The sequence below is a fragment of the Typha latifolia genome, chromosome 5, assembly GCF_019914945.1.
Source record: "Typha latifolia isolate L0001 chromosome 5, TyphaL0001v2, whole genome shotgun sequence".
Lineage (NCBI taxonomy): Eukaryota > Viridiplantae > Streptophyta > Magnoliopsida > Poales > Typhaceae > Typha > Typha latifolia.
The window spans coordinates 15,924,903-15,952,242 of record NC_133090.1 but is presented as its reverse complement, the minus strand read 5'-3'; the positions used below and the strand labels follow the sequence as shown (position 1 = coordinate 15,952,242).

The 27,340-nt window shown below is 39.0% G+C and overlaps 5 protein-coding genes and 2 long non-coding RNA genes across 12 annotated transcripts; 4 read left to right on the top strand and 3 right to left on the bottom strand.

Annotated features, from left to right (window-relative positions):
• Positions 1-144: 144 nt before the first annotated feature.
• Positions 145-4,782, bottom strand: LOC140788970 (probable hexosyltransferase MUCI70). Of its 2 annotated transcripts, XM_073138528.1 has the most exons (10): positions 4,077-4,763; positions 3,222-3,242; positions 2,952-3,044; positions 2,660-2,873; positions 2,407-2,516; positions 2,124-2,323; positions 1,934-2,037; positions 1,119-1,306; positions 747-946; positions 145-587 (listed from the first exon to the last, which is right to left on the bottom strand). In XM_073138528.1, exons 1-10 carry the CDS (start codon positions 4,348-4,350, stop codon positions 351-353), a joined length of 1,641 nt encoding a protein of 546 aa, XP_072994629.1. In that variant the 5' UTR covers positions 4,351-4,763; the 3' UTR covers positions 145-350. The 2 variants fall into 2 exon arrangements, with proteins under 2 accessions (XP_072994629.1, XP_072994628.1); XM_073138527.1 differs by having other exon boundaries at positions 2,952-3,242; positions 4,077-4,782.
• Positions 4,783-5,662: 880 nt separating this feature from the next.
• Positions 5,663-8,213, top strand: LOC140787943 (uncharacterized). Its single transcript, XR_012108936.1, has 3 exons — positions 5,663-5,811; positions 7,411-7,579; positions 7,708-8,213. It is a non-coding gene; the product is annotated as an uncharacterized lncRNA (long non-coding RNA).
• Positions 8,214-8,902: 689 nt separating this feature from the next.
• LOC140789507 (uncharacterized) lies at positions 8,903-9,335 on the bottom strand. The gene is made up of 2 exons (XR_012109201.1): positions 9,208-9,335; positions 8,903-9,102 (listed from the first exon to the last, which is right to left on the bottom strand). It is a non-coding gene; the product is annotated as an uncharacterized lncRNA (long non-coding RNA).
• A 299-nt stretch (positions 9,336-9,634) lies between these two features.
• Positions 9,635-14,958, top strand: LOC140789506 (protein SPA1-RELATED 4-like). Of its 4 annotated transcripts, none has more exons than XR_012109199.1 (7): positions 9,635-10,482; positions 10,561-10,718; positions 11,714-12,677; positions 12,750-12,919; positions 13,025-13,333; positions 13,510-13,569; positions 14,495-14,958. XR_012109199.1 is itself a non-coding variant. In XM_073139223.1 (7 exons), the coding sequence occupies exons 1-7, from the start codon at positions 9,865-9,867 to the stop codon at positions 14,681-14,683; spliced, it is 2,445 nt and encodes an 814-aa protein (XP_072995324.1). In that variant the 5' UTR covers positions 9,635-9,864; the 3' UTR covers positions 14,684-14,958. The 4 variants fall into 4 exon arrangements, 2 of the variants coding, with proteins under 2 accessions (XP_072995324.1, XP_072995326.1); XR_012109200.1 differs by having other exon boundaries at positions 12,750-12,973; positions 13,076-13,333; XM_073139223.1 differs by having other exon boundaries at positions 12,750-12,896.
• Positions 14,959-17,290: 2,332 nt separating this feature from the next.
• Positions 17,291-18,586, top strand: LOC140788121 (uncharacterized). Its single transcript, XM_073137250.1, has 3 exons — positions 17,291-17,539; positions 17,627-17,855; positions 17,962-18,586. The coding sequence occupies exons 1-3, from the start codon at positions 17,372-17,374 to the stop codon at positions 18,369-18,371; spliced, it is 807 nt and encodes a 268-aa protein (XP_072993351.1). The 5' UTR covers positions 17,291-17,371; the 3' UTR covers positions 18,372-18,586.
• A 1,850-nt stretch (positions 18,587-20,436) lies between these two features.
• On the top strand, positions 20,437-22,362 carry LOC140789778 (beta-glucuronosyltransferase GlcAT14B-like). Its single transcript, XM_073139602.1, has 4 exons — positions 20,437-21,151; positions 21,228-21,303; positions 21,391-21,506; positions 21,590-22,362. The coding sequence occupies exons 1-4, from the start codon at positions 20,566-20,568 to the stop codon at positions 22,072-22,074; spliced, it is 1,263 nt and encodes a 420-aa protein (XP_072995703.1). The 5' UTR covers positions 20,437-20,565; the 3' UTR covers positions 22,075-22,362.
• Positions 22,363-22,688: 326 nt separating this feature from the next.
• On the bottom strand, positions 22,689-25,960 carry LOC140789897 (serine/threonine/tyrosine-protein kinase HT1-like). Of its 2 annotated transcripts, none has more exons than XM_073139793.1 (4): positions 25,788-25,960; positions 24,260-25,633; positions 23,280-23,735; positions 22,689-23,168 (listed from the first exon to the last, which is right to left on the bottom strand). In XM_073139793.1, the coding sequence occupies exons 2-4, from the start codon at positions 25,322-25,324 to the stop codon at positions 22,896-22,898; spliced, it is 1,794 nt and encodes a 597-aa protein (XP_072995894.1). In that variant the 5' UTR covers positions 25,325-25,633; positions 25,788-25,960; the 3' UTR covers positions 22,689-22,895. The 2 variants fall into 2 exon arrangements, with proteins under 2 accessions (XP_072995894.1, XP_072995895.1); XM_073139794.1 differs by having other exon boundaries at positions 24,260-25,368; positions 25,788-25,897.
• Positions 25,961-27,340: the final 1,380 nt, after the last annotated feature.

Sequence of the window (27,340 nt, the reverse complement as noted above, 5' to 3'; positions counted from 1 at the left end):
CACTAGAAATCCCAAAACAAAAAAGAAAGCCCTTGGCAGCACTGATTTCTCTTCTCTCGAGCCAGATGACTCAGAAGTAACATCACTCAGACGGTGCATTTCTCTGAGCGAGAGAACACGGAGAGCTCCACTAGTCTAGAAAGATTATCTTCAAAATAAGTACCCCCGAATCAAATGCTATTTATCTCGAATTGGTTATTTACAACAAAAATGAATGGCTATCAACAACTTCTAAGGAAAAAAATATATATAGCCTTTCAACTATGCGGAGTAATTCGTAAAGCTTGTTCAAATCCATGGGCGAGCAATAAATGCAGCTCAAAGTTTTTTTTTAAAAAAATGGCAACAAATCATAATGAATTGCTATCCCTTCCAGTGGAAGATTTAGGGCGATGGCGTCTTGAACCCGATTTCCTGTCCTTTCCACGCCTCACGGGCACCTTCTTTGATGGAGGAGTTCCCTGCCCATTTACTGGGGTTCCTGGAATCAATTTCCGAGGTGATTCTCGTATCGCCAATGGAGGTGGTGGTGGTGGCTTGTTACTTAAAGAGGCAAGCCTTTGCTCTAGCAAGTCTCTGTGGTATGCCTGCACACAGCCAGATCGTCAGGGTAAAGAATGGAGAAACGTGCAATTTCACCTAAACAACAGGCTTCCTTCTTCAAACGATATATGCTTCTTTCTAAAAATATTTGAGCATATGAGAAGGCTTTAGAATAAAGAGAAGCTACACCATAGATGGAATACCTGAACAACAAAGTTGCGCCTTTCACAATCCATAAACATGTCTGCGGTCCAATTGACTCTAGACATTATTTTGTCCCTTACAGTGCTGAAACTGATTTGGTCCCTGGAGGTAAAACGATCAACTTCATTGAACCAGAGACATGTGAAGAGATTGGTAATGGGGATATGTTCTCTGATGATCACACAACCTTCGGGAACATCTGCATGCCATAAAAGCAGAAGTTTAGAACATCTGTAGCTAAAGAGGTATGTCCTCTTTACTCTTTAGAAGATGTTGTTTCCATAAATTGAACTCATGTCCTCAGGAATGCAAGGGGCAAGCTATCATTGCGGTTGTATCTCAAATTGGGAAAAACAGAAAGAGCAAGCTACCACTTGTAATAGGAAGTTTGGCCGGCGAATAATGAGTCAAGCCCTCTTTCTTGTAAAATTCTATTTGGTAATCAATTGAGGCATTGTCATATTTTCCAGCAGCTTTATTAGCCTCTGCTTCTTCAAAAACATCAAAGCGTCTGTAATGCCTCGAGATTGCAAATGTGACTTTCTTCCTCCACAAGAATCTAAGATATAACGAAGATTGTCTTTTCAGAAGGGTAAAATAGAAGAAGAAAAAAAAGGACATGGTTAAATGCTAGTTCAGCTAAATAAAACCACAGTAACTCAAGACAATAATCACTAGTACATGCTACTATTGGATAACATATTTATTAATGTATGTTATATGCTACATACATCTGCGCAATATTTATCTTTATTAGCTTCTAGTATATGCAAGAATAAGCAGATTGCAAGTAATTGCTCTAAATATAACTACATTATGCTCAGATGTTATCAAAGGGCAATAATTTTTAAACTCAAGCAAAATCTTTATATAACCATCTAAATAACTAGGAAATACTGAATCTTGACAATAACCTAGAACCATATCATTGGTTATCCTGGGATAACCTGGCTATATACCTAAAATACCTATTCCCCACTGCTTATTTGCAACATTTGACAGGATAAGAAGGGTATAATGGTTTATCACCTCATTGGATAATTGCTCTAACAGTTTATAACTAATGTGTGTTTTGGCTCAGCAAGATATGACTAGATTATTCCCTTATGCCTACTTTATGAAACAGCGAAATGATCAATAAGTGCTAGTAAGAAAAAGGGAAGCCAACTCTTCACATGAAATATACCGCTCAAGAATTTGATAGGGATCAACAACTAGCTCAAGTTTGCCATCAACCCAAATAGAGTATCTCACATTGGGGAAAAGTCTATGGAGCAGAAGTTTTGGAACCTGCATAACATAAACTTATTACTATCACAATACATGAATAAAAAATTCATAAATACATGCAACGAGACTAGCTATGGAAAAGGCACCTTTCCATTACGCCTTGCGTCTGCATAAGGGAGGTTGTGGACTACCACCAATCTCCATAAGCCAATTCTGTTAGTACCATCCAACAAACTAGAATTCTTTATGGACAATTCTGTTTCTTCATCCACAAACATATAGAAGCATGCATTTTTCTTCGCATATTCACTGATGTTTTTTGGTTGTTGAATTATATCATAATTTCCTGGTCAATCAGATAAAAGTAAGCAAATCTACACAGGCATATTGGACCCAAAAGAAAATGACAGCAGCATAAGTGTTCAGTACCAAAAATAGCAGACGCTACAACTACTCCTTGGCACAGTGCCATCTCCGCAAGATCAGCATCATCTATGTCAAATCCAGTCCCTTGACCAGGTTTCTTTCCTTTAACAAATCTGATAAAACAATGTAATCTTTTTACTAAGATATCAGCAAGATCCATCGTTGGGTGATCCATGTATCTGTACTCATAAGTTCAATCAAACTCTACATACAATCACATACTCAATTATCAAAGGACATAGCTAGACAAACATACCCACAGTGCACAGTCATCGACTCTTTTATATCAAAAGACCTGTCCCTTTGCTGCAGAGATGGATGTCCTCCAAACATAGAACCTCCATTTGATTCATTTGCAACCAAGGTATCTTCAGTAGCAAAATGTAAGTTCTTAAGGACATGTGATGCTGATGGCAGTGATGGCATTAGGGCCACTGCCTGCTCTACAGAGACATAACAAACAAGACAGGCTGGAAAAGAAGAGAGATATTAAACCACAAGTTTAGGCATTAAAAAAAAATGCAATCATTTTAAAAGACCAAACTTACGACGTGGTCCAGTGCGTTTCCTATCAGCTGGTGGAGGAGAAAATGAGAAATTTGCACAAGGATGTTCTGTAAAAGCGGCAATTGGCAGATGAACTGGAATAGGAGGCCAGATTTCATTGTCACTAGGGGAAAAGCGTTGGTTTTTATGCAATATTGTATTTGAATTGTTCTTTTCTTGAGGAATCAAGAGAGGCCTTTTATTACTGAATAATATTGCGTCAGGATTAACAAAATCCTGGACATGATCTGAAAAGTCCAAGTGAGTCTCACCTCCTGTTGATGCAACTTCATCTGAGACAAGCCATAAATGTAATTATCATATGCTTACAATGACTCATTACTGTACGGTATTGAATTGCAAGAAAAACAAAATCAGAGTGGAATATTTGAAGCTTAACATAATAAATTTTGGAAACCATGCACAGCTAGATAACAATTTCGGGAATTGACTGGCACCAAAATGCAATTAATAAAGTATCCTCTCATAGATTAGGAGCATCATGAGTAAACATATAATGTAGCAAGTGTACATCATGATGCAGAGGGTAATCAAGAATCTCTTTATTAGTTCAATATTTTATAGGTAGCAAGTGTACATCATGCCAATACCCATCAAGAAACTCCACTTAGAAGAACAATCACCAAGGCACAATAATATAGGACTGCACCAAACAATACAGTAAAATGCAACTGATAAATCCAGTAAACTTCTTACAGTCAAGCAGATGAATGGATTCAGCAAGAGGAGTAAATCACTCATTTAAAGCAAATTCATTCACTGATCAATTGTGTATAAGCGAGGAGATACAGATAGGGAAAACAATGATATTCAGGATTTAGTATCAAGATGCGTAGTACCATGCACATTGTACTGCCACTACTCCGACACAGTACTAGTAAATGGAACAAAAATTACATCTCTAATTCTAGGATTGCCAAATGAATACTAGGATTCATCAAGATCTTATGCAAATAGAAGATGAGAGCAAAGAACACCAGCATCTAAAAAGTAAAACAATATGTGACTGAAATTTGAAAGAGTGATATTGTTTTAATAAGCACATATAAGCAGACAGATAACCTACTATTAACCTCTAAGAAGTAATTGCTCAGTTCTTCAATCACCTCTCACAATGGAAAACAGCGAGCAAAAGACTGCAGCACACGCAATGAGCAAGAGCAGCATTCCAACCTTTCTCCTTCCAACAATCTTACAGATCCTCTGCAAGATCCTCTCCTTCTCTCTCGACCCTGAAATGAGCATCTTGGGCTTGCGAACGGAGAGGGGCGGCGACAGAATCGGCGATGCAGCAACTCCGTTGTGCAACTGCTGCTGTTGCAGCGATCCATAACTCCCAGATCGAAGTCCCAATGACCCCCCAGTCATTGTCCCTTCCATGCCACGGGCCACCCTCTCATCTCCTCTCTTCCTTCCAAAACCCTCGCATTCAAGGTATGACGAACCCCAGAAATAGAAACAAACAACCCAAATCGAAACGATCGAAGCCCTACAAATCCTCACAGATCCAAATCCACCAGAAATGGAAGATCTACATTCCAGCAACGAAATGGTGCTAAATTTCTCGATCCGGATCGAACTCCGAGATCATTCTCCCGGTTCTAATCATCGGATCTAACGCAAAAACCAGTAGAAAAAAAAACTCCTAAAAATGTCCACAAAAGTGAAATCTCTTACGGATAGATCTACGTCTCGATTGGGATCTCGCTCTTCTTCCTTTTGCCGCCGGAATTCTAGGATTAGTGTTCTGGCGGAGATCGCCAATAGAGGAGGAGGAGGAGGAGGAGTTCGTCTCTTTAGGCCTCCGGATCCAAGTGGTATATAGGAGGGAAAAGAGGAGGAAGAAAGCCGGAAAGGAGATTTTTTATTAAACAAACTATTTATTTATTTATTTATTTATTTATTACTTACTGTTGGTCGTAATATTTATGATTTGTTTTCTTGTGATTAGGCAGGCCGGGCCCTCAACACTTTCATGGGTTGTTATTGGCTAACCGCTTATAGCCGGTGAGCGGTTGGCTTCCAAGTCTGGCGATTAAAAATCCTAAAAATCGAATGGAGTCTACCTATCTTTGATTCCAAGTGGCAATTAGTCTGGGATTATGAATCTAATAAACTAATGATCTCACCTTAATATATATATATAATAAATAGAGGATTTTATTCACGAAAATGAAGGCCTCTTGTGCTTCCTTGTGAAGATGAGTAGTTCCTCACAGTCACATATGAATGAATATATGATAGTTCTCCTTCACTAACTCTCTCTCGCTTTCTTCTTTGATGTAACATGGCATCAGCAGCTGCAGTGCTTATACTATTAACATCTATTATTTCGTACCGACACTGATATGCTTATAAATACTGTACACACTTCTTCTGTTTAGTGTTTACCAATAAGACTGTAGGGCCTTAGAGGTGGCAGCATCAGCATGCAACTCTTAAAATTCATTACCTTTTATCTTTAATTTTTTTATTTTACGATTTTCTCACTATTTTTTAAAAAAGCTAATCATGTTGTTAATTGGTTACCACTCTTTGAGTTTCTCCTTGGGTTTGATACATCTTTGCTAAAAAAATAAAAAAATAAAAAAAATTCAATAATAATTTGAAATTTTTGCGCTTCGGGCCTGAGAGGGGAACTGGCCCAATACAGTGGAGCCTTATCCGGACCAGCCCAATTGGGCTCGAGCCTGAGATTGGTACTTGGAAGACCTAACTCGTGTACTACTTCCCCTCCATCTGCTCGGCGATGGCGACCATGTTGGCTGGAGAAGTTGATCTCGAGTAGGGAGTAGTAGCTTGATCGGCACCCCCTCTCTCATTCACCGGTTTTACTCGCAAGTACGAGATCGTACTTTATATGATCTGCTTTAGTTTGTTTATTTATTTATTTTCATCAATTTCTTCAGTTCTTGCGTAAGGATTTCAAATCCTTTGCATAATTTAGTTTGCGTCAAATGGTTCTTTAATTCTTTCGGTGAAAGTACTGCGTATTATTAGTTCAATATGTCAGGAAATCTAGTATGAGTGTCTATTAGGGCAGCATCGTAGTCCTAATTGTGTTTTTGTTTCCTAAATAAGTTGATAATCCAACAATCTAGGTCACCTAATTCTGCTAGTTATAGAGTATCCATTGTTGAAAGCAACAGAGCTCACACGGGCAAATTTTATTTCATTTAGAGGTTATTTTATTTGTTCTGACAATTTCTTGGAACACTGTTATACTTGTCGTCTTAGTGATCCTCCCCTCTGGTGCAAAACACTAATTTATCAGGGGAAGGTTTTGCAGAATGATCATTTGCACAAAGGGTTGGCATTAAAAGAACTTGATACGGAGTCCTTAAGTGTGGTCAGTGTGTATTTTATTTATGAACCACTGTTCAGATCTTCGCAATGGAGGAATTTTTGTGAAGTTTAAACGCAGTGATAAATCAATATCTTCTTGCATCTGCATCCAATCTCAGATAAGTGACCTTTTATCTGGGGAAGACTGCAGCAGATAGGTTGTAAAGAAATGCAAGCTGACATACAAACATTGTTATTTTTTGAATCCTGAAATCTCCTCAGTTAGAAAGTTTGATTTGCTGAATCTTCTGTAGCAGTTTGTCAACATCTAGACTATTGGACACATGGTGTAATAATTTTGTATTTGCTCTGGACCGATCACGTCTACATCAACCAAGTCTTTCAGCTAATGACAACTCAATAGCCACCAACTCACACGAAGACCTCTTGTAAACTAAAAATAAGTTATGCCATTTAAAAATAACTTCCATTTATCTCTATCTCCATGCATGGTGTACTCCTAAAGTTAGTAGTTTCTTTTGCCTTTTGTTTGGCTAGTTCTATGTTATGTTTATTTTAAACTTCCACATATTGCTAGTCGGCTCCTAATTCGGTATTGATTTTGAACATCATGTGGCTTGGGTGATTTTAACTTGGCATGCTAAACTCTGGCCTCCTTTGTTCCAATGAATTTATAGTTTAATAAATCAAAGATTCTCTTCTGATTTTGTTTTCTTTCTCCAGTAGGATATCTTGTTATTATTACAAAGTAATGTATCACACTTGTGGTTGTCATATTTTACTGCTGCCAAAAAAGTACCATGTATACCTTCATGCCGATTATCTTATCAATAAAACTGTTGCAGTGTTACCTTAATGCTGTATGTATATCTTGCCTAGAACAATGCTGCTGCAAGAGCCTGACACGATCAGGAAAGTCAGAATTAGATCTAATTGGATATGGGTGGGTGGAGGAGAGGATCTGTTGTGCACAGGGTGGTTGTTGAGAGTTGATATTTCTTTAAAATTGAGGGTTGAAGGAAAGTAATTCTCTGATCAAACAAATTCTGGATAAGCTGCTTCACTGTTTGCATTGGTCACTATTGTTCTTTAACTAAAACAGAAGGTGTGAACCTTTAGTTTCAAAAATTGCAGGACAGACCCTAAGTTGGACCAGCCTAATGAGTAGGCTCTGCTGATCCTGCTAACAAATGGACTTGGTATTTGCTGGTTAGCCTTTAAGTTGGAATGGTGAAATGAGTGGACTCGGCTGATTGAGCTAAGAAATAGACTTGTTGTTTGAGATGCAATACCTGGCCTACGGGTAATGTATTAACCTGCTAATATGTGATGTTTGGCCCATATATCTCTTTGTTGAGAATTCTGATTTTCTTTTTGTTCTTGGTGAGAACATTATATGCCCACTTCACCTCTGTTTGCTTGTCTTTACAGTGTAGCCAGACAGTCTCCATGCTTGCTTCTACGCAAGGCATGATAAATTATGCAGTCAAGCAGCAAGTAAAACCATAGTCGGGTCTTTCTTCATTGAAGAAAACTTATTGTTGAAGCCAGTTCCCATTTTTCTTCAGTATTGCATCTATGAACTGCATTTGGAATCATAACAATTGAGTATTACAAGACCTTTAAACAACTCGGTCTAATTGTTCAGATTCAATGCAATATCTTCTTTGACTATGCCATGTCGGTTACAATATATACAATTTGAAGCAGCTGGCAACCTTTGGCAATACCGTTACCATCAGGGACTTCAATAACTTATTTTTCTTTTTTACTTTGTCATCATTCAATAGTTTGTACTCAGACATTTGAGGGTTTAATGATTATAATCTGTGTAAACTGTGAAATGAGAGTGTAGTTGGATGTTCCAGGAGTGTTATCATCACCTACTTTTAAGACCACTTTTGGTGGTAATTGCGAGTTAATGTTTCTTTGATGAATCTTATGGAAATATGGAATGCCTCATAATTTGCCTCTCAATTCTCATCAACTACTTAGCAATATTATCTAGGTTCTATGGTGATGGAGTATTTATCAAGTACTTGGACTCCACTTTGAGGTAATGGTTGCTCTGTTTAATCATAAGGAAGATAAGACTTCCATCTGAATAGGTAAACTTCCTTTTTATCATGGATCTAGTCAACTGACCAAAATTTTCTTTTCTAATAGTTGTGAAATGGCAATAGAGGACTAGTGGCCGTCATTGAAGTACAACACTCTTCTCTTGAGTGAATCACTCACATATACTAATTCATTGCACCTCAGTGAAAGAAACAACCGTGCCAAGGGATCTTGCACAAAACTCCAAAACCTTAATAAATAACACGTTCAAAACCTTTTCAAAACCATCGCCATACCATCCAAACAATCTACAGCATAGGAATCCCAATTCCCGTTTAGACCACCCAACTAAAATTCACAGCCTTGTAAAACGTTTTACTATTGACAAGTACTTGAAGCAGTACTTGAGCCATTCAATGTTGACGAGTACTTGATGCAGGAAAATTCATGCACCCTATGCTGCAGAAGAACAACTTCCCTACTCCAGAATTCCATTACTACTATGACCAAAAAAGAATAAAGAAAAGACGACAGAGTTGACAGTACCAATCTTTCTCTTCTCTTCCACTAGAAAGATATGATTTTTATTTTTTTTGCAGTTTCCTTTTACAGTTACATTGATTATAGTATCAATTCCGGTTCCTTCACAAATTGGCAATAGAAAAATGGTGACCTGCCACTGCGATTCCTTTTGGTGCAATATGGTCCACAGAATCCTCGACGCCTGGAGAACCATCAGTGTGGACGTCGTTGCGCCACGTAACACGACTTCGATAAAGCGAGAGCCCGATTAAAATAATGGCAATCCCTAGTATAAAATAACCACGCTATATATATATATACATGACGCACCCCTCTCTCCATTATTCTTACCGAGCTCCAGTTTTCCCTTTTTGGGTAAGCGACGTCACAGGCTGGGGGTGGTGAAGTGGAGGAATTTTCCTGTAGCCGGGGTTGCAGACGATCTGGGTCCTCCTCCCTTTCGTTTCCAGAGTGGGAAGTCGTCGCAGTGTAGGGTTGAGGCCATTTGTGGTTCCCGTGGCCGTATTCGTGTAAACTTATTCCACGGGGTTGGGAACTTGGTATAAGGTGGTATAAGATGGATGGTAACCGACTTTGTGAGGTTATGGTGTGGCTACGACTACGAATGGGGGAGATTAAAAGGCGACAAAAAAGCGACGGGCGCAGTTAAAGCAGCGAATGTGTGGCTCCGTTCTAAGGTTAGAGAAGCAGATCCTTATCCGCCTTCTTGTTTGTTTCTCTATCTCTCTTTCTCTCTCTTCTGGTGGTGTTTTGGTCCAAGTAAGAAGCTACTACTCGAGAAAAAAAAATTAAAGAAAGAAAGAAAGAAAAAAAAGCGGACGTTTTGAGGGAGCTCGGTTGCGTGATCTATGGCGAATTCTGGCTAATGGGTCTTGTTGAGTGATGCCTCTTAGTGAGCTTTCTCTGGAAAAGGTGCGATCTTGGAGGTTGGTTTGGGCTATCGATCAAGAATCCTGAGTTGGTTTGGCGGCAATGGGGTAGAGGTCGATGGAGGGATCCGAGTCCGCATCGGGGTGGGAGAGGTTCTCCACTTCCAGGACTCCCAACGCCGCTTGCGTCGCCTCTAGCGGCGGCGGCGGAGATGAGGTAGAGGACGAGGAGGAATTAGGCCGCTTGGCTTCGTACACCGAAGACAACACCGTTGGCTTCTCAAAGGAAGAGGAAGACGAGGACGAGGAAGACGGCGGGGAGATAAGCTTGCGGCAATGGCTAGATCAACCAGGCCGATCAGTAGACCTCCTTGAAAACCTCCATATATTTCGGCAAATCGTCGAAGCCGTGAGCCTCGCGCATTCCCAGGGCGTCGTCGTCGGCAACGTCCGGCCTTCTTGCTTTGTCATGTCGTCGTTCAATCGCGTCTCGTTCATCGAGTCCGCATCCTGTTCGACGTCGGGCTCCGATTCGTGTGAAGAAGGCGGCGTAGGCCCACCGGAGCCGGAGAGGACTCCAAGGGGCCCTGATGTGATAAGGGAAGGAAACAAGTCATTCCCTTTGAGAGAAATATTGCTTATGGAGTTCAATTGGTATATTAGCCCAGAGGAAGCCAACGGAGATTCGGGGACATTCGCGTCGGACATATATAGATTGGGTGTCGTACTGTTTGAGGTTAGGATTTGGATCTAGCTCTTGTTGTTGTTGCTACTGGTTTAGTTGATGACAATGTAGGGTTTAATATGTATGTAGTTGTTCTGCACGTTCGAGTCTCTGGAGGAGAAGCTGAGGACCATGGCTAACTTGAGACACCGCGTGCTTCCGCCGCAGCTGCTGCTCAAGTGGTCCAAGGAGGCCTCCTTCTGCCTGTGGCTATTGCACCCTCAACCGGATACTCGGCCAAAGATGAGGTATGTTAGGATTAACTCATGTTCATAATTGTTTGCTCACTATTGGATCTTAGGGTAAAGTTTTGACTTTTAAGGTGTGAACTGCATTGTTATCGGATTCGCTATGTGAAGTTATTAACATTAGCATGGTCGATCGCCACTTATGTTTACAAAATGAGTACAAAGGGCTGGAAGCCTGAGTCGTCGTTTATGTTTAGCTCCTAATAAACTATTGACAAACTTAGATAAACTATATCTGTGTACACTGGAAGAAGTTTTTAGGAGGGTTGAGTTTAAAAATATTGGGTGGAAAGCGAAGATATTGATGTGTGTAATATAAATACATTCTTGATATCTGCATTTCGGTGTGGCAAATATGCAAATTAGATTGAAGAAAGTTTAGTTTATACATGATCAATATACTGCCATCTGGTCAGAACTATCTCCACCTCTACCTAGATATATTCTCTAGCATAAGTGATTCTCTTGGAAGATATTAAGAAAATTATCATGCTACTGCTGCAATATTTCTTTTACTATACTCATTGATGTGTTTGCTTGGGTAATCAATATGTTTTCCAATTTCAGCTTGCACGGAAGGAAAAATTTGCTTATGAAAAGCAGTCATAATTTTCTTATGTTGCTTATGGTGATGCCACATTATTTATGAACTCTTGCCTCTTTTGGAGTAAGAACTTAAAGGTGCCATTTGAGAATCTTCTTCAGGACATACCTACTGATTCTGTTTGGTATATGATCTACGACATGCAACTTTGTAGTTTGGATGTTCTAGTCTTACTAGAATTCCACGATTTAGGGATGCCTGTTTGAAGTTTATTCTTCATCATTTATTGTGTTCCTTGATGTATACCTTTTATCCGATAATTAGGTAAGGTAAGCTACTTGTGCCACAGGGTTGCTTGGAAGGGATGTTATTCATGTACTTCTCTAACTTCTTTTTCTTTGTGTGCGTCTTGAAAATGATAAGTTTGACTATTTTATTTGTAATATGGCAGTGAGGTGTTACAAAGTGAGTTCCTCAATCAACAAAGAGATATCCTGGAAGAGCGTAAAGCTTTAATCAGGTTAAGAGAGGAGATACAAGACCAGGAATTATTGCTGGAATTTCTTTTGCAACTGCAGAGAAAGAAGCAGGAAATTGCAGAAACATTGTGTGATACCATCTCCTTTCTCACTTCTGACATCGGCGAGGTTCTCCACCATCAGTCAATCCTCTGGCAGAAGGGTGGATTCTGTTCTGAGTTGGATAAAGATGAATCTTCGGTCATCGGTAAGTTGGATCAACTTCCACAAGATCCGTCCTGCTTTAGTTCTAGAAAGCGTTCCAGACCAGATCTTCAGATTTTTAATATAGAGGAACAGAAGAAGAGTTTTTCTGAAGGATCTAGATCAGAGACACAGATGCAGATTCAGGAAAATGTACTGTCAAAAAGTTCAAGATTAATGAAGAACTTCAAAAAACTTGAAGCAGCTTATTTTTCAACAAGATCCAGGTTGATGAATCAAGTCAGCAATCCCATAGATAGCTCCTATCCGGTTACTAATACTGGTAAAGGATCAGTTGCTGGGACAGAGGGAAGCTCAGTTGATGATGCAACTTCTACAGAAGGGCATCGTGGTAGAAGGCAAAGTGGATGGATGAATCCATTTCTTGAGGGCTTGTGCAAATATTTATCATTCAGCAAGTTGAAAGTTAGGGCAGACCTGAAACAAACGGATTTGCTAAATTCATCAAATTTGGTATGCTCCTTGGATTTTGATCGAGATAAAGAATTCTTTGCAGCTGCTGGTGTAAATAAGAAAATAAAAATTTTCGAATGTGATACGATTCTAAATGAAGATCGTGACATTCACTATCCTGTAGTTGAGATGTCTAATAGGTCAAAATTAAGCTGTATTTGCTGGAACAAATATATGAAGAGCCAAATAGCTTCAAGTGATTTTGAAGGTGTTGTGCAGGTAGGCAATTTTGTGTTTCTCAATTATAAATTTATCTTCACTTCTCTTTTATAATACTTGATGCCATCTTAGGTTTGGGATGTGACAAGAAACAAAGCCATCTTAGAAATGAGGGAGCATGAGAGACGTGTGTGGTCGGTGGACTTTTCACTTGCAGATCCAACAAAGTTGGCTAGTGGAAGTGATGATGGTTCAGTGAAACTGTGGAATATCAATCAGGCAATTCTATTCTTGCACCTGGTGTATGTCATCTTATAAACTACATGTAACACAACCATCAAACTGGCAGTATGAAGGTAACATTGAATCTTATGATGCTCTTAATCTGTTTCTACAAATTGTTGCAGGCTGGAAGCATTGGTACTATCAGAACTAAGGCGAATGTTTGCTCTGTTCAGTTCCAGCCTGATTCTGCCCGCTCACTTATAATTGGTTCAGCAGATCACAAGGTGTATTGCTATGATCTTCGTAACGTGAGAATACCTCTTTGTATGCTAGTTGGTCATGCAAAGACTGTAAGCTATGTTAAGTATCTTGATTCATCAACTATCGTGTCTGCATCCCCTGACAACACATTGAAGCTCTGGGACTTGTCTAGCCAAGCAAGAGTAATAGAGAATCCTCTGCAGACATTTACAGGGCATACAAATATTAAGGTATGAGAACCTTGGAACAATTTGCTAAGCTGTAAGACAATCATGCTTCCAGCCATTCAATGTTATGGTTAGCAATATGTCACTAACCTTTCCTGTTGAGCTATTAGTTTATCAATTATTTTATTATTATCTTGTTTACTTGTTCCTTCAACTCATTCACTTTTTCTAATTTCCAGAATTTTGTTGGACTTTCAATTTCTGATGGGTATATTGCTACTGGCTCGGAAACAAATGAGGTATGTAATGAACATTTTGGCTAATAGAATTTATAAAAAAGCCATAAACAAGAACAGCAACCAAATTGTTAGTCCCCAAAAAAAAAAATTCAGGACAAGATGGCTAGGTAAGTTAATATATGCCATAAATGGGGACAATGACCAGGTTCTAAAACCAATCAAAGCAATAAAAGGTAAGAAAAGTAGTAGTTTTACAGAAAGAGTATTTTTGACTGTAGGGTACTATCAATTTTATATGGCCTGTAAGAATGTGGTCTTTAAAATCATTAGGTTATGGCTAGAGAAGCTCAGGTAGTGATATGATTAGATGCAACCAAACTGACCTCACTTTTCCCGCAATAACTGCAAACAGCATCAGGTACTGGATTCATGTAGAAGGTGAGCGACTTGTATTATGTGGATAAGCACATGACCACTTATTCTTATATCATCTTTATTGTAACTACTACCTATGGCCTCACAGTGACTGGCAGAAGATCCCACCAGCAAACAAAATTTTTAGTTTTATTAGCAATATAGTTCATATTGTGATGTTGAATAGTTCAACCACTATGTCAAGTTGGTATTATAAGTTTATATTAAAGGAAACAACATTGGTAGATTCCTCTCCACTTAACACTCATAAGAAATTGTGAAGCTTTGATTGGCCTTAGTCGATAAACTTTTCACGAGTGGTTGATTAAAATATTTGTTTTCAAGATTGGATATTCATGCACCACATGCAGAGAAGAGGTTCTCATTCCTGTCCCATAAATATGAAACATCTGTATTTTTATGATATTATCTTCGACTACTGCATGTTCTTGAATATTTATGTTCAGGCTCCTGAAACAAAGCATTTTGATTAACTTCTAACTTATTACTTCCCATACTTGCAATGCTACATAATAGTTTTTTCTCTTCTTACCTTTGTATTTGGCATCAGGTTTTTGTCTACCATAAAGCTTTCCCGATGCCTGTCTTGTCATACAAATTCCATGTCACAGACCCTATATCTGGAGAGGAAGTTGATGACCCATCGCAGTTCATTTCGTGTGTGTGTTGGCGGGGACAATCCTCAACCTTGGTTGCTGCAAATTCTAGTGGGAATATCAAGCTCTTGGAGATGGTTTGACTCCATTAGAAGTAAATTATGAGAAATCAAATGATTAAGATTGCGCCATTAGAAAACAATGTTATCTTAATGGTTCATCTGTGATGATGATCTTGATGGGGAGTGAGACAATCTTGACACAATCGCTTACCTTTGTAAAATTCTAGGAGGTGACAGCAAACATATGTCACTAATAGGAAAAGAGAGTGAAGATTCAGGGAGTGGTTATGTATATCATTGGTTGGTGCCTTGGTGGTATATACATATAGTCAATTAGAAAAGATTTACTTGTATCAGTTGCATTGCTTGGCGTATTTTTCCTCTTGGCAAGCATCTAAAGAACCTATTACTCAAGTTTATACTTGCTTTCGTTGATCTTTCCGAATGCCTAATTTTCTTATTCTTAATTATTATTTTTTGGTTGCTTCATGTTCTTGGTGTCACCTAAAGGCTGTTTACTTATTAGACTCTGATAAATGCCAAACATACGCAAGTAAATGCATGCATGATTTTGAACTTTTTTGTATTCCACTAGATCGATTTTGAGTTTTTATTCAATTCGTTTCTAGTATTTTTTTTTTGTTGCTCTCTCTCTCTCTCTCTCTCTCTCTCTCTCTCTCTCTCTCTCTCTGTCTCTCTCTCTGTCTCTGAGTTGGAGATAAGTGGACACAAAGACAGTCCCCACATTAAGATTAGATGGGAAGATCCCGAGAGATTAAAATAAGATCGATTTCAAGATCAATCATCTCTCCTTATCCCATGTCCTTGGAGTTGGTGTGTGGACGACCCCACTGTGCTCTAAAGTTGCATCCATCCTTATCCAGAGGAAACGACGTTCTCGAACCCACAAGCTGCAAATTGCAAACCAACGGGCTGATGAAGAAAAGCTTACCACTGGATCAGAGAAAACAGGGGGGAGACAGGGTGGGGGAGAAGAATCCTAATTCTAGTTCGCTTAGCTCGACTAGTTTAATCTCGGACCACCATTCCGACAAAATCCATGTCCTTAACTGGATAGAGGTTAAAAAGCATGATCCACGTCACTTGGTGGGTCGAGCTGGCGCTGGTCCTGCTTGCTTTGAGACACTTGAGGGGATAAGAAAACCCCCCACTGATAGTATTGTAAATGAGAAGATTGAAGAAGACGATTATGTGCATCTAACATTGTACTAAACAATATGCATGACATTGATTGATGGCAATGCCGCCAGCCAGCCCACTGTTTTTGATAATAGTTTGACACGGCATTAGATTTCACACGATAATGGAGGCTGGTTTGCTTAGTGTTGCTTGTAAGTGTGACATTGGCCTAGGAATGGAGGACATGTTAGCTCTAATCAGAATCTGGCCTTCCCCCACATCGATGCCTTCTTGGAATTCTCTTTAAAAATAAAAAACAGCAGTCTTGTTTTATGGTGGTTATATCCGACAACATAATATAATGAATGAATGCACTTTCTAGTATGTTAACCGGCATATCATATGCACAAATATATATATATATATATATATGTAAAATATCTCCTCAATAGGAAATTTTCTTCTTCTTTTTTTTTATAGAAAATCAAAGACATAGATGAACTAATATTAAATATCTTTTACTGATTTCGATCTATACGAAATATAAGTGAAATGTAAAGAAAAGCATAAATCTTTAAAATCTAATTGATCCTAAAATCGAACTCTAGTAGGTAAGTTGGAATTGATATAAACTAGTTCGAATTGATACTACAGTTGTTTAATAATAAAAGAATGCAAATGATGACAAGGATCCACGGAAATCCTGTGGATAAATAATCCACAACAAGCTACCTAAAATAGCCCAGCATAATAAAATGTGTGAAGGAATAACTCGGAAGATGGATACCAGCCCTGAGCCCTGGGATAAATTTGCTAGAAGACCATCACAATTCTTGGTACTTGGGAGGAGGAGAGGAGAATAATTAATAAATAAATAGTGCCATAGACGAGGTACCACTGATGACCACCGAAAACTACTGTAGCATCGAAGTTAAAAATAAATAAATAAATATCTTTCACGTAAACTATTATTATTTTTCTGTGGCTGAGTCTTAAAATATTTGTATATGTATAATATATATAAACAACATGTTTTAAATGATAAATAAATAAATAAATGAAACGTAAAGGCTTCCTGTACTAAACCGATGGCTTCACTTTAAAAGGCGTCAATTTTTGGACAAAAATAATACTATGCCCAAAAACACTCGTATCATCTTATCCATCCATAATTTCTTTTTTCTTCTTAATTTTATAATAATAAATAAATAAGATAATGCCGCCGCATCGTTTTTTTTATTTCTCCCTATTCGGAGTATTATTCGCGAATAAAAGTGAGCTGTAATGGATATCCGGATAAGTAGGAGAATATATAAAAACCCAAGGTGGGACCCAAGAGAAATAATTGAAAGCCACCGGACGCGGATACCTGACGTGGATTCGAGCTGTGCCACTGTTAACTGACATCGCTTCTCTCTCATCCCTATCCATCTCATCCAATTCGAGGCGGACCCCACCCTTCTCGCCAAATCCATTTGCCACGAGCCACGTGGCATTTCCATCCACGGGCTCTATATATATTTATATCTATAGTAAAGGGTCGGATCGAATACTACATCTCAAAATTTCAATTTGGGGGAGGGAGAAGAAGTCACTAACGATCTCACTAAATCGAGGAGGAGGAGGGAGATGATGAATTCTGGGGTGAGCTTGTCCGATATGGTGTTGGGGTTCTTCGAGGAAGTAGAAGAGCAGAGGCAGGAGGATGGGAACGACGAAGACGGCGACGGCGACGAATCGATCAGCAATGCCATGGGGAATAGGGCATTCTGGGAGATGGAACACCAGCTCCTCCAAGTAAGTCCGTGAAGAATTAAGTTTGCTTGTACTAATTATCCTGAAAGAGTAAATCTGTCTAACGATCACAATTAATTTAATTTATAGGAAGCACTGGATCGGAATAGCTCGGCGGAGAGCAGAATAAGAAGGGATACAGAGGAAGCCGTGAGGAGTATCGAATCCGAGGGCTTGGTTTGCTCTTGCCTCAATCGAATGGCGAAGGAGAAATGTCGGAATTGCTTTCTGCGCCACATCGCACAGCGTCTGCGAGACGCCGGATATAACAGCGCGATCTGCAAGTCCAAGTGGCGGAGATCCCCAGATATCCCTTCAGGTATATAGATTTACTCGGATAAATCCCTGAGTTTATCCGCATAGTAAAGGAAGTTTATATCGATCGATCGTGGGAATTAATGAGTGAATTGCGCTATGTGATGCAGGTGAGCATAGTTATGTGGATGTGGTGGTGGATTCCAAGAACGGGAAGAGAAGCCCGATTAGAGTAGTGATCGAGCTCAACTTCCGAGCGGAGTTTGAGATGGCGAGGGCGACTCTGGAGTACAACAGCCTCGTGGGCCGGCTGCCGGAGATGTTCGTCGGCAAGTCGGAGAAGATGAAGAACGTGGTGAAGATCGTGTGCGCCGCCGCGAAGAAGTGCATGAAGGATAACAAGATGCACATGGGCCCCTGGAGGAAGCACAAGTACATGCAGTCCAAGTGGCTCAGCACGCCGGAGAGGATCACCCCCGGGCCGCTAGTTCCGGCGATGGCCGTCACCGATCGGCCGCCCAAGATCAGGGCTTCCATGTTGACGTTCGATCTGCATTGCACGGCCGTGGAGGTTGTGTGACTTTAAAGAAGTCATCATCCATCTACTACTTCTCTATCCAGTTTTGGAGTGCTTCTTTCTTTTCTTTCCGGAGTTTTATCGATTTTTTGTAAACTATATTAGTAGGCAAAATAGAGCAGGGGAAAATAAGTAGGAATTAAAGTCAAAATTTTAAATCGAAGAAATGCTGAAACGAAGCTCATTAGGCTCAATAATATATTTATCTATATTTCAAAGAGGGCTAATCTTTTTATCTAATTATCTTATAATTTCTAAGAAAAAATAAATGCAACACACTAGACATGAATCTACCCTCCCAATTCCTCTGATTAATTTAAGACACGTGGTATCCAAAAAAGAATTTAAAAGTCAATAATTAATACGCATGAGGAGAAGAAATCTAAGCAGGCCCATTAGGCCTAATGGGCTGTTATGGTGGAGCAGTCTTATTTAGCCCAATTAAATTGGACTCAATTTGGACTTTTTGAGCCTTGAATAATCTTCAAAATTGGTGGGCTTTGTGGGTCGTTGGAGTCAAACCACGTGTAAATAATTATCTTTATTCAACTCATCATACACGTGACCATTAAGCACTTATATATATATATATATAAAGGAAACCGCCGAAGTGGAAGACGTATCACCTTCTAGAAGAGAAGTTCTTTGTAATCTTATAGGGAAATATTTTTAAATTATAATTTTAACATAAATATTTTATAAATTTTGACTATAAAATTTCTCGTATTATTTATGATGGATTAGTAATAGAATAGAAAGAATTTAAAGAGAAACATATTTATTTATTTAAATTCATGAAAGTAAAGTGAATAAAAATTAATTTTAAATGACTATCATTAAAATAAAAATAAAGAAAAATTACATCGATCATTTAGAAAATATTAGTAGGAAATTCAGACAACCACGGAGACTAGAGAGTTTTTGAGTGGGCGAGTGGGCAATATATGCTTTTGATTTCTCAAAAAAATATACAATGAGTTACTTTCTAAGAATAATTTTGTATGCACATTTTAAATATAATTTAAATATATCTAAATCTTTACTCGCATTTTATTTTTTTCATTATAAAATATAATAATTATTTTGAATAAGTTTATATAATTTTTTTTATTTAATTATTAATTATAAATAAGTATATTAATACAAACTTTACCTAACTTACTAAGTTAAATGCATCACATGTGTCAAGTTCCACTTTCAACGCATTAGAAGTTAATCCAACTAATCCACCACATATGCTTACAGATCCATAAAGATAAGTCTTTTGGCTGCAACTAATTCACCTTTAACTTGTAACATATATTTCCCAAAAAGTAATAGTTGCAATACTACATTTTATATCCAGAGTTACCCTTATCTCACTCTAATATGATATAACAACAGTAGTTTTAAATTCGTTGATCTTAAAAAAAAATATCAGTATTTAAGTACGATTTTAGTGTTTTATATGCTTGATTTGATTCTGTTTTATTTGAAACCAGCATTTTGGTTTATCTTCAAATTGTTTTAGAAGCTTAATTTGGTTTTATAATTTAGTTAACATAAGGTGTGGATTAATATTTTTTTAGCACGTAGAGGATTCTATTTGTGAATAACAAAATGAGAGTTTTATTTATAATAAAGTCAAAATGTTACTTATAACCATAACTTAAACTTTGGGATCTCAACTGAAGTTGAACTAAGAATAATTATTAGAGATCTAAATGTAACTTCTTCCACAATTAACGAGAAATGATGAAGTTACTTCGTTTTTACATCTCTCTCTCTCTCTCTCTCTCTTTATCTCCATATTTCCCCTCCTCAAAGTCTTACTTTTTTTTTTCTTTTTAATTCATTTTAATCTTCTTTGGTTTTTTCTCCTCTCAGTTATATTTGTTGATTTTTAATGGTTATTATAACCGTCAACGTTGCGTTACAGTAGCTTTAAAAGGATATCGTATGAATCCTTCCCTCTTATTGACAGATTCAATCTTTATCTCCAACTTCTTCATCTTATCCACATACCCAAATCGTGGAATTGTTTGGTTTGAATCCAAGTTTTTTATTTTTGTGATCATCTTCCCATGCAATAACAACATTAGCATAAGAAATTCCACCACTCCCCTGTTTCCATTCCCTTGGTCGTTTCTCTTTTTTGAGATCGAGAAAACGTTCTCGGTTTAATCTTCTTGCGAAACTCTAAGATGGGTTATATGCGATGGAACTGATGAAAGCTAGAGGTTTTTCTCTGTATCCATTCCGTCCGTTGAGCGCGGAGAAGAGATGGGTGTTGCCCATGGTTTTTAGTACAATTTTTACCATCTTTCTCGTAGTGACATCCTTAAACTTTGGTCTCCTCTCTTCCTTCCATGCCATCTTCTTCAACCCCTCGATGAAGAACGCTTCCTACGTTGAGTTCTCCGCCGCGCCGGCGGCGGCGGCGGCGGCTTCTCCCCCATTGCCTAGACTGGCCTACTTTGTCTCGGGATCAAAAGGCGATCTTGACCGCCTTTGGAGGACACTGAGAGCTATCTACCATCCGAGGAACCTTTACGTAGTGCACTTGGATTTGGAGTCGCCGGCGGCGGAGAGATGGGAGCTGGCTTCGCGCGTCGCGAACGACACTGTCTTCGCCGGAGCCGGGAACGTGCATGTCATAGCTAAGGCCAACATGGTCACGTACAGAGGACCAACCATGGTGGCCAATACGCTTCATGCTTGTGCTATTCTTCTCAAGAAGAGCAAGGACTGGGATTGGTTTATAAACCTCAGTGCATCAGACTACCCTCTTGTGACACAAGATGGTTAGTCTTTCTTGGATTCTTCTAATTTGAAGGATTGCTATGTTATAATTCTCATGAGTGGTTTAATGGGTTTCAGATATACTGCATACTTTCTCATCTTTGCCAAGGAATTTGAATTTCTTGGAGCACACAAGTAGATTGGGATGGAAAGAGTGAGTCTCAATTTTGAAACATTCGATGGCTAAACATAATGTTCTCTTTTGCTGGTTGATGACTTTGGATTTCTGATGTTGTTACAGAGGGCAGAGGGCAAAGCCATTGATCATAGATCCTGGACTTTATATGTCTAAGAAATCAGATGTCTTCTGGGCTACTCAGAGAAGAGAACTACCAACTGCTTTCAAATTATACACAGGTAAATCACTTGGGACTCCTCATCAAAAACTCTGATCCTATGTTTAGTGTGCTTAGTTCCCACTCGCCAGTTTATTGCGACAGGATCCGCATGGATGGCTCTCACCCGGGAATTCGTGGAGTTCTGTGTGTGGGGATGGGATAACTTGCCAAGAACACTCCTCATGTACTACGCCAACTTCATCTCTTCTCCTGAGGGCTACTTCCAGACTGTTATCTGCAACGCACCTGAGTTCATGCACACTGTCGTCAACCATGATCTCCACTATATTTCCTGGGACACGCCGCCGAAGCAGCACCCACACACGCTCGGCTTAGACGACGTCGGGAAGATGATCGGTAGTAATGCGCCGTTTGCCCGCAAGTTCAACCGTGACGATCCAGTACTCGACAAGATAGACGCTGAACTTCTCGGAAGGGTGAACGGGAGCTATGTTCCGGGAGCTTGGTGCGAAGGAAGCCTGTCGTGCTCTGAGGTCGGCGACCCGGCACGGCTGCAGCCCGGACCAGGGGCTGAGAGGCTAGCTAGGTTGATGAATAGGATTGTGAGTCCAGGGTGTTTGGTCTGAGTCAGTGTACATGAACATCATAGTGGTACTGAATAAATGCAATCAGAATTCAGAAGTAGATGTTATAGGTCAATTGAAACAATTTTTTGTTTTCATGGTATAGCAAAATCAAGGAGTGAATAGTGTCAGAAAATTAGCAACTGGTCATACTTCAAGGAGATTTCAAATTCTTATTGAGGTTTGCAATTTGTCATAGGAAAGTTAATGCATTGTGGGCTTGTGGGGTCAAAAGTAAATGACTCCATAAAGGAGAATGGTTGGCACATGAAATTCAAAGGTTTTTCTATCTACAAGTAGCAATCTGGAGAAGCTTAAAAGGATATGCCCTTTTTAAGTTCCTATCTGAAATATCTCTTTGATTGAACTGACAAAGAGTGCTTAAAAAGTAGAGCATATCATGCAAAACTTGAGAAAGAAAAGGTAAGTTCATGTGATCATAATTTCCTGTAGATAGTCATGATTATGTAAATACCCCGAACAGTAGAATTTTGAATTGAAAGGAAAAACCGATGAATTAGTATGGTTGATTTGGAAGTTAGGAGAATGTCAGATTCACTTCTTTCTAGGTGCAGAGTCTTGTTCTTGAGATTAGCAAAGGTAAGCACAATAACAAGTTTGAGCAGATGTGCATGGTTCTTGTATAATAAGCATGGCACAAACATTACACTCTCAAGAGACGCAATCATCCAATGGAAAAGGAAAAACTAATTAAGGAATTGATGTGGTATTTTATCAATCGAGAGACAGAGACTACAAAAGGAAATACAATAATTACACGACAGACAGCTGAAATAGCTTGAACAAACAGAGAAGAGAAGATGTTACAACAGTTTAGGCATGGAGGTGATCGATCCGTCGAGATGTCCAAGTTTGAGTTTCTGGATCAACTGGAATAGCCACTTCTTGTGATCATGGCAGGACAAACTCTGAAGCTGATCGAGTGTTCCATCTAGAGTAAGAGCAGACTCAAACTGTTCTAGGACCTTCACTATCTGCCAAAACTCAGGTCTCTTGTCTGCTTGCAAAGCCCAACATTGCTCGATCAATGCTCGCAGTGGTCCCGGACAGTCCGCAGGAATGACTGGCCTCAAGTTCTGAGAAGTGCAATTCATTTTATTAGCACATAAATGTGATCTTCAGTAATATTTTTGAACAAAAATTCAGCTGATAAAATATAATGTACAAGTATTTACTAGAAGCCATACCTTATTAACAACAGCAAAAGCCGCTTGGATAGGTATCATGTCTTCATAAGGGATTCTTCCAGTCACCATTTCCCACAGAAGTAAACCAAAGCTATAGACATCAACTTTCCGGCCGTAGTGCTTGTGTTTAATCATTTCAGGTGCCATCCATCGATAAGTACCAGGGTCCTCTGCTAACGCATCACAATATGCTTCCTCACATGCTATTCCAAAATCAGCAATTTTTACACAGAAGTCTTGATCGAATAGAATATTCTCAGGCTTCAAGTCACGATGGATAACACCTTGTGAGTGAATGTATTCCATACCACGTGTAATATCTAAGGCGATTGCGATTAGCTTCTCTAAAGGAAGAGATTTATGCTCAAGTTTGTGCAAAAAAGCCCTCAAAGAGCCTCCAGAGAGATACTCGGTGATGATGCAAAAGACTGGTGGACTTTTGCATGCCCCTGCGAACTGCATCACACCAAAGATAATCACCAAAGTGAAGAATGTGCTCACTCACAAATGACTCATTGCACATCATAATTAGATAAGCTATGGGATCCAATCAGTTGTTAAAGCATTAGCATAACCAGATAAAATAATCAATTATCACAAAACAAGTAACTGACGCTCATAAAGATGTTCTCTTTTGTGTTTGGTTTAATAAGACAAATCTAGCATCAAAAGTACCACTCATTTTTTTTAGATGCGCTAAAATTTGTAAACAAGTATAATGTTAAATGAATAATGGTACTACTTGCTTAGATATATTGAACTCACATCTTTCAAGAAAAATCATCAGAATACTTGTCTTCTATGAAGCAAGAAGCGCTAAAATCATAATTGAACTATTCAATACCAGATATTTCAGCTTAAATTTTTTTCCGAGGCCAGTACTAATGCAAGAACCTTCAACTATCATCATATTGATTCAAAAATTTAATGGAAAAAGCAAAGCACTGAAAAAATGTCAAGAGTAAAAACAATAATAGTACCTTGATCACATTGCGATGATATAGATGAGACAGATGAGTGACTTCCCTTGTGAATTGCTTCTCAAGTCGTGCAGCCATTATTCCATAATCGTCGTCATCAGGTTGTCTAATAACTTTCACAGCAACAGGCTGATCTTTATAGATACCATGATATAACCTACTGTGAGCTCCAGAAGCAAATCTAAGTCCAAGGTACAAATTTGAAAGATCAACATTCCATTTCTCTGTTGTCTCCAAGGCAGCAACCCTTCCTCCTCCATGGTCAAAATATCTTGCCCAAGAAGTGTCCTTTCTACCCTTCAACATATCCCGAAGAGGACTGGTACTGCGTGACGGGAAGGAAGCAGATGTCCGATGTTCACGAGTCTTGTCGGATGCTTTTCTGCTTGGCGGCGGGGTGGAAAATCTTTTTCCAATTGATCTAGCTTCTCTGAAGACATCAGAAAGGATAACAGTAGGAATAGGGGACAAAGACCTCCGTCTCGGCTTCGAGTCCTTCTTAGCACTCCTAGCCCTCTCAGGATAAACAGAAGCAATGCTAGAACCCTCACTTTGTGAATTCAGACCACAACCACCATCAGGATAGAAAGAGAAATCAGAATTCTCAGAGCTTGAGTCCTTTGTCTTTAGATCCGCAGAATCCAAACTAGGTCTCTTCGTCTTCGATCCGATATCAACATCAGATTGCGTCGAAGATGTCTTTGAAGGGCCTGAATTCAAGTTTACCGAATTGGATTCTGAATTTGAATTCCTAGAGTTTGACTCTAAGATCGAGGTCTTCGACTTCAATTGTGAGCTCAAGCTCTTAGCTTTGGCCCGCGCATTGCCAGATTGTGTTGGCAATGGAATTGCCAAAAGAGATGAATCCAAACTCGAGCTCTTTGGCCTCGATTCCAAATTAGAGCTTGTCGATTTCAAATCTCGGTTAGGGTTCTTCGGCTTCAGATGTGCCTCAGCATCAGACTGGGTGGAGAATAGAACAGCTGACTCCCTTCCAGAGTTCGATCTGAGAACAGTATGAGAATATTTTGCTCTCATCACCCAAGAACTGCTCTCTTCCTCCATTTTCTCCAGAAATAATCGGTATCGACACCAAAACAATACAAATCCTGATCAAAAGCTCTCAATAAAAAAAAAAACTAAAACAAAAATACACCCAATTTCCTACAAATTACCAAACTTTGCGTAAGCGAAACCAACCCAAGAGCCGAAATTAATACAAAGAGCGATCACAGAGGTCCCATTCACTGAATCTAAGAGCAACCCATCACGAAATCGCCATCACGACGCATCAAACTCAAACAAAAATCTTTGCTTTTTCAAGGACGCAGGAAAAAAGACGATCCCTTTTCCGCATCAAGGCACGGGAGTCTCCTAATGCCGTGATCAAATGCACCACAAACCAAAATTAAGAGGCAAGCGACGCATTTAAGGAAGCAAACGGGAAAGATATTTGGTAAACTCCCATCTATAGAAGCAACGTGGAGAGAGAAAGAAATGATAAATGAAAAGGTGCCGCCTTTGATACCTTCTCGTCCTCCTCCAGCTTTCCCAAAGACGGAGAAGAGGAAGAGACCTTCGTGATCTAAACTCTCTTCGAAGAATTTGGTGGTGGAGATCAGACGAGGGAGAAGAGAGGGGGGCCAACGTTCGCGTACGGACTTGCCGTCGTTTATTTCAGCGAGACGTCGTATACGGACCGTACTTAATTAGCACAAGCATTTTAAATTAATAGTAATCACAGAGATTATATTTAAAACGGCAATAATTGCGGGGAAGGTATGATAATTACACGACGCTTTTCTTCAATTGCACTCGTCTTCGTTGGGCCGAGCCAACTACTTGGGCCAAAAATATTACACTTTATTCCAACAATATCTTAACACTATCATATATTTATTGATAATTTGATTATAGGATTTAATTCATGCTTAGGATAATAATAGAGTTTGTTTTATGCCAGAAGACAAAAGAATAATACTAATTAAAAATTCCCACATTCGGTAAATTTTGGGTTGCTCCGCCGCCAGATTCAAAGTACACGTCAGCATCAAGACGCTTTAGTCAACCAAATTGACTGAAAGGTGGATTTACATGCATGGCTTCGCATACAAAGTCTTCTTTCTACCTAACAAACATTTTAATTTCTTAATGGATAATTAAGGAAAGAGTTTTTCTTGTTTTCCTTCGTTTTGTGTTAAAATTAATTTTAGTTTTAAGTATTTATATAAATCACATCCTAAATTTTACTTATTTTATAATTCATATAACATAATTCTTATTTTTCTCTATAACTCTCATTTATGAGAATATTTAAATTACAAAATTTTTAAATACATTACGTGAATTATAAAATAAATAAAATTTAGGATGTGATTTATATAAATCTCTTAATTTTGAAACCAACTCCGATTCCTTTAGTCTAGTAGATCAAGCGAAAGCAAAAGGAAAGGCTCGATTCATTTAAGACTTAAAAATAAGTTCATTTATGGCTTAGGCTCAGCGCTCGAGCTAAGCCGGATCTGAACTAAAGTAGACTCAATCAAGCTTGACGAGGTTACTCTCCTAGGAGGGCAAAACACACAATCACAACAGGCGAACTAATTGTGACTTCATCACAGCTATTACGGATCTTAAAGCAGTGAAAAATTAGCCCAATGGCCATTAATGCCATCAAAATTCATATCGCCATCCACAAAAATTGCACCACCTGAATCGGCCCAGCCTCTTGGCATTGTCAAGAAAAGAAAAAAACTAGAGATGGGAGGAGGGGAAGAGGAGCATCAACTCCATCCCCAGCCTGAGCTACCTCAGTAGAGAGGCTGCCCAAATGGAGATAATCTAGGAGGATGGAGAGGAGAGTGCTTCTCATGCCACCACGTCTCACCAGAGAACGATAAGGCCAACTTACTGAATGGCAGACAAGAGGCGTCATAAGAGAAGAGGAGAGCTGGAGAAATGATAAAAGAGAGGAGAACGAAAATCCAATCTCAAGGAGACAAGACAACAACCCCCACTCCCTGTGATGTTTAAAAATATAATTGTTAAGAAAATTGTTAGTCATGTGCTTGGCATTGGCCA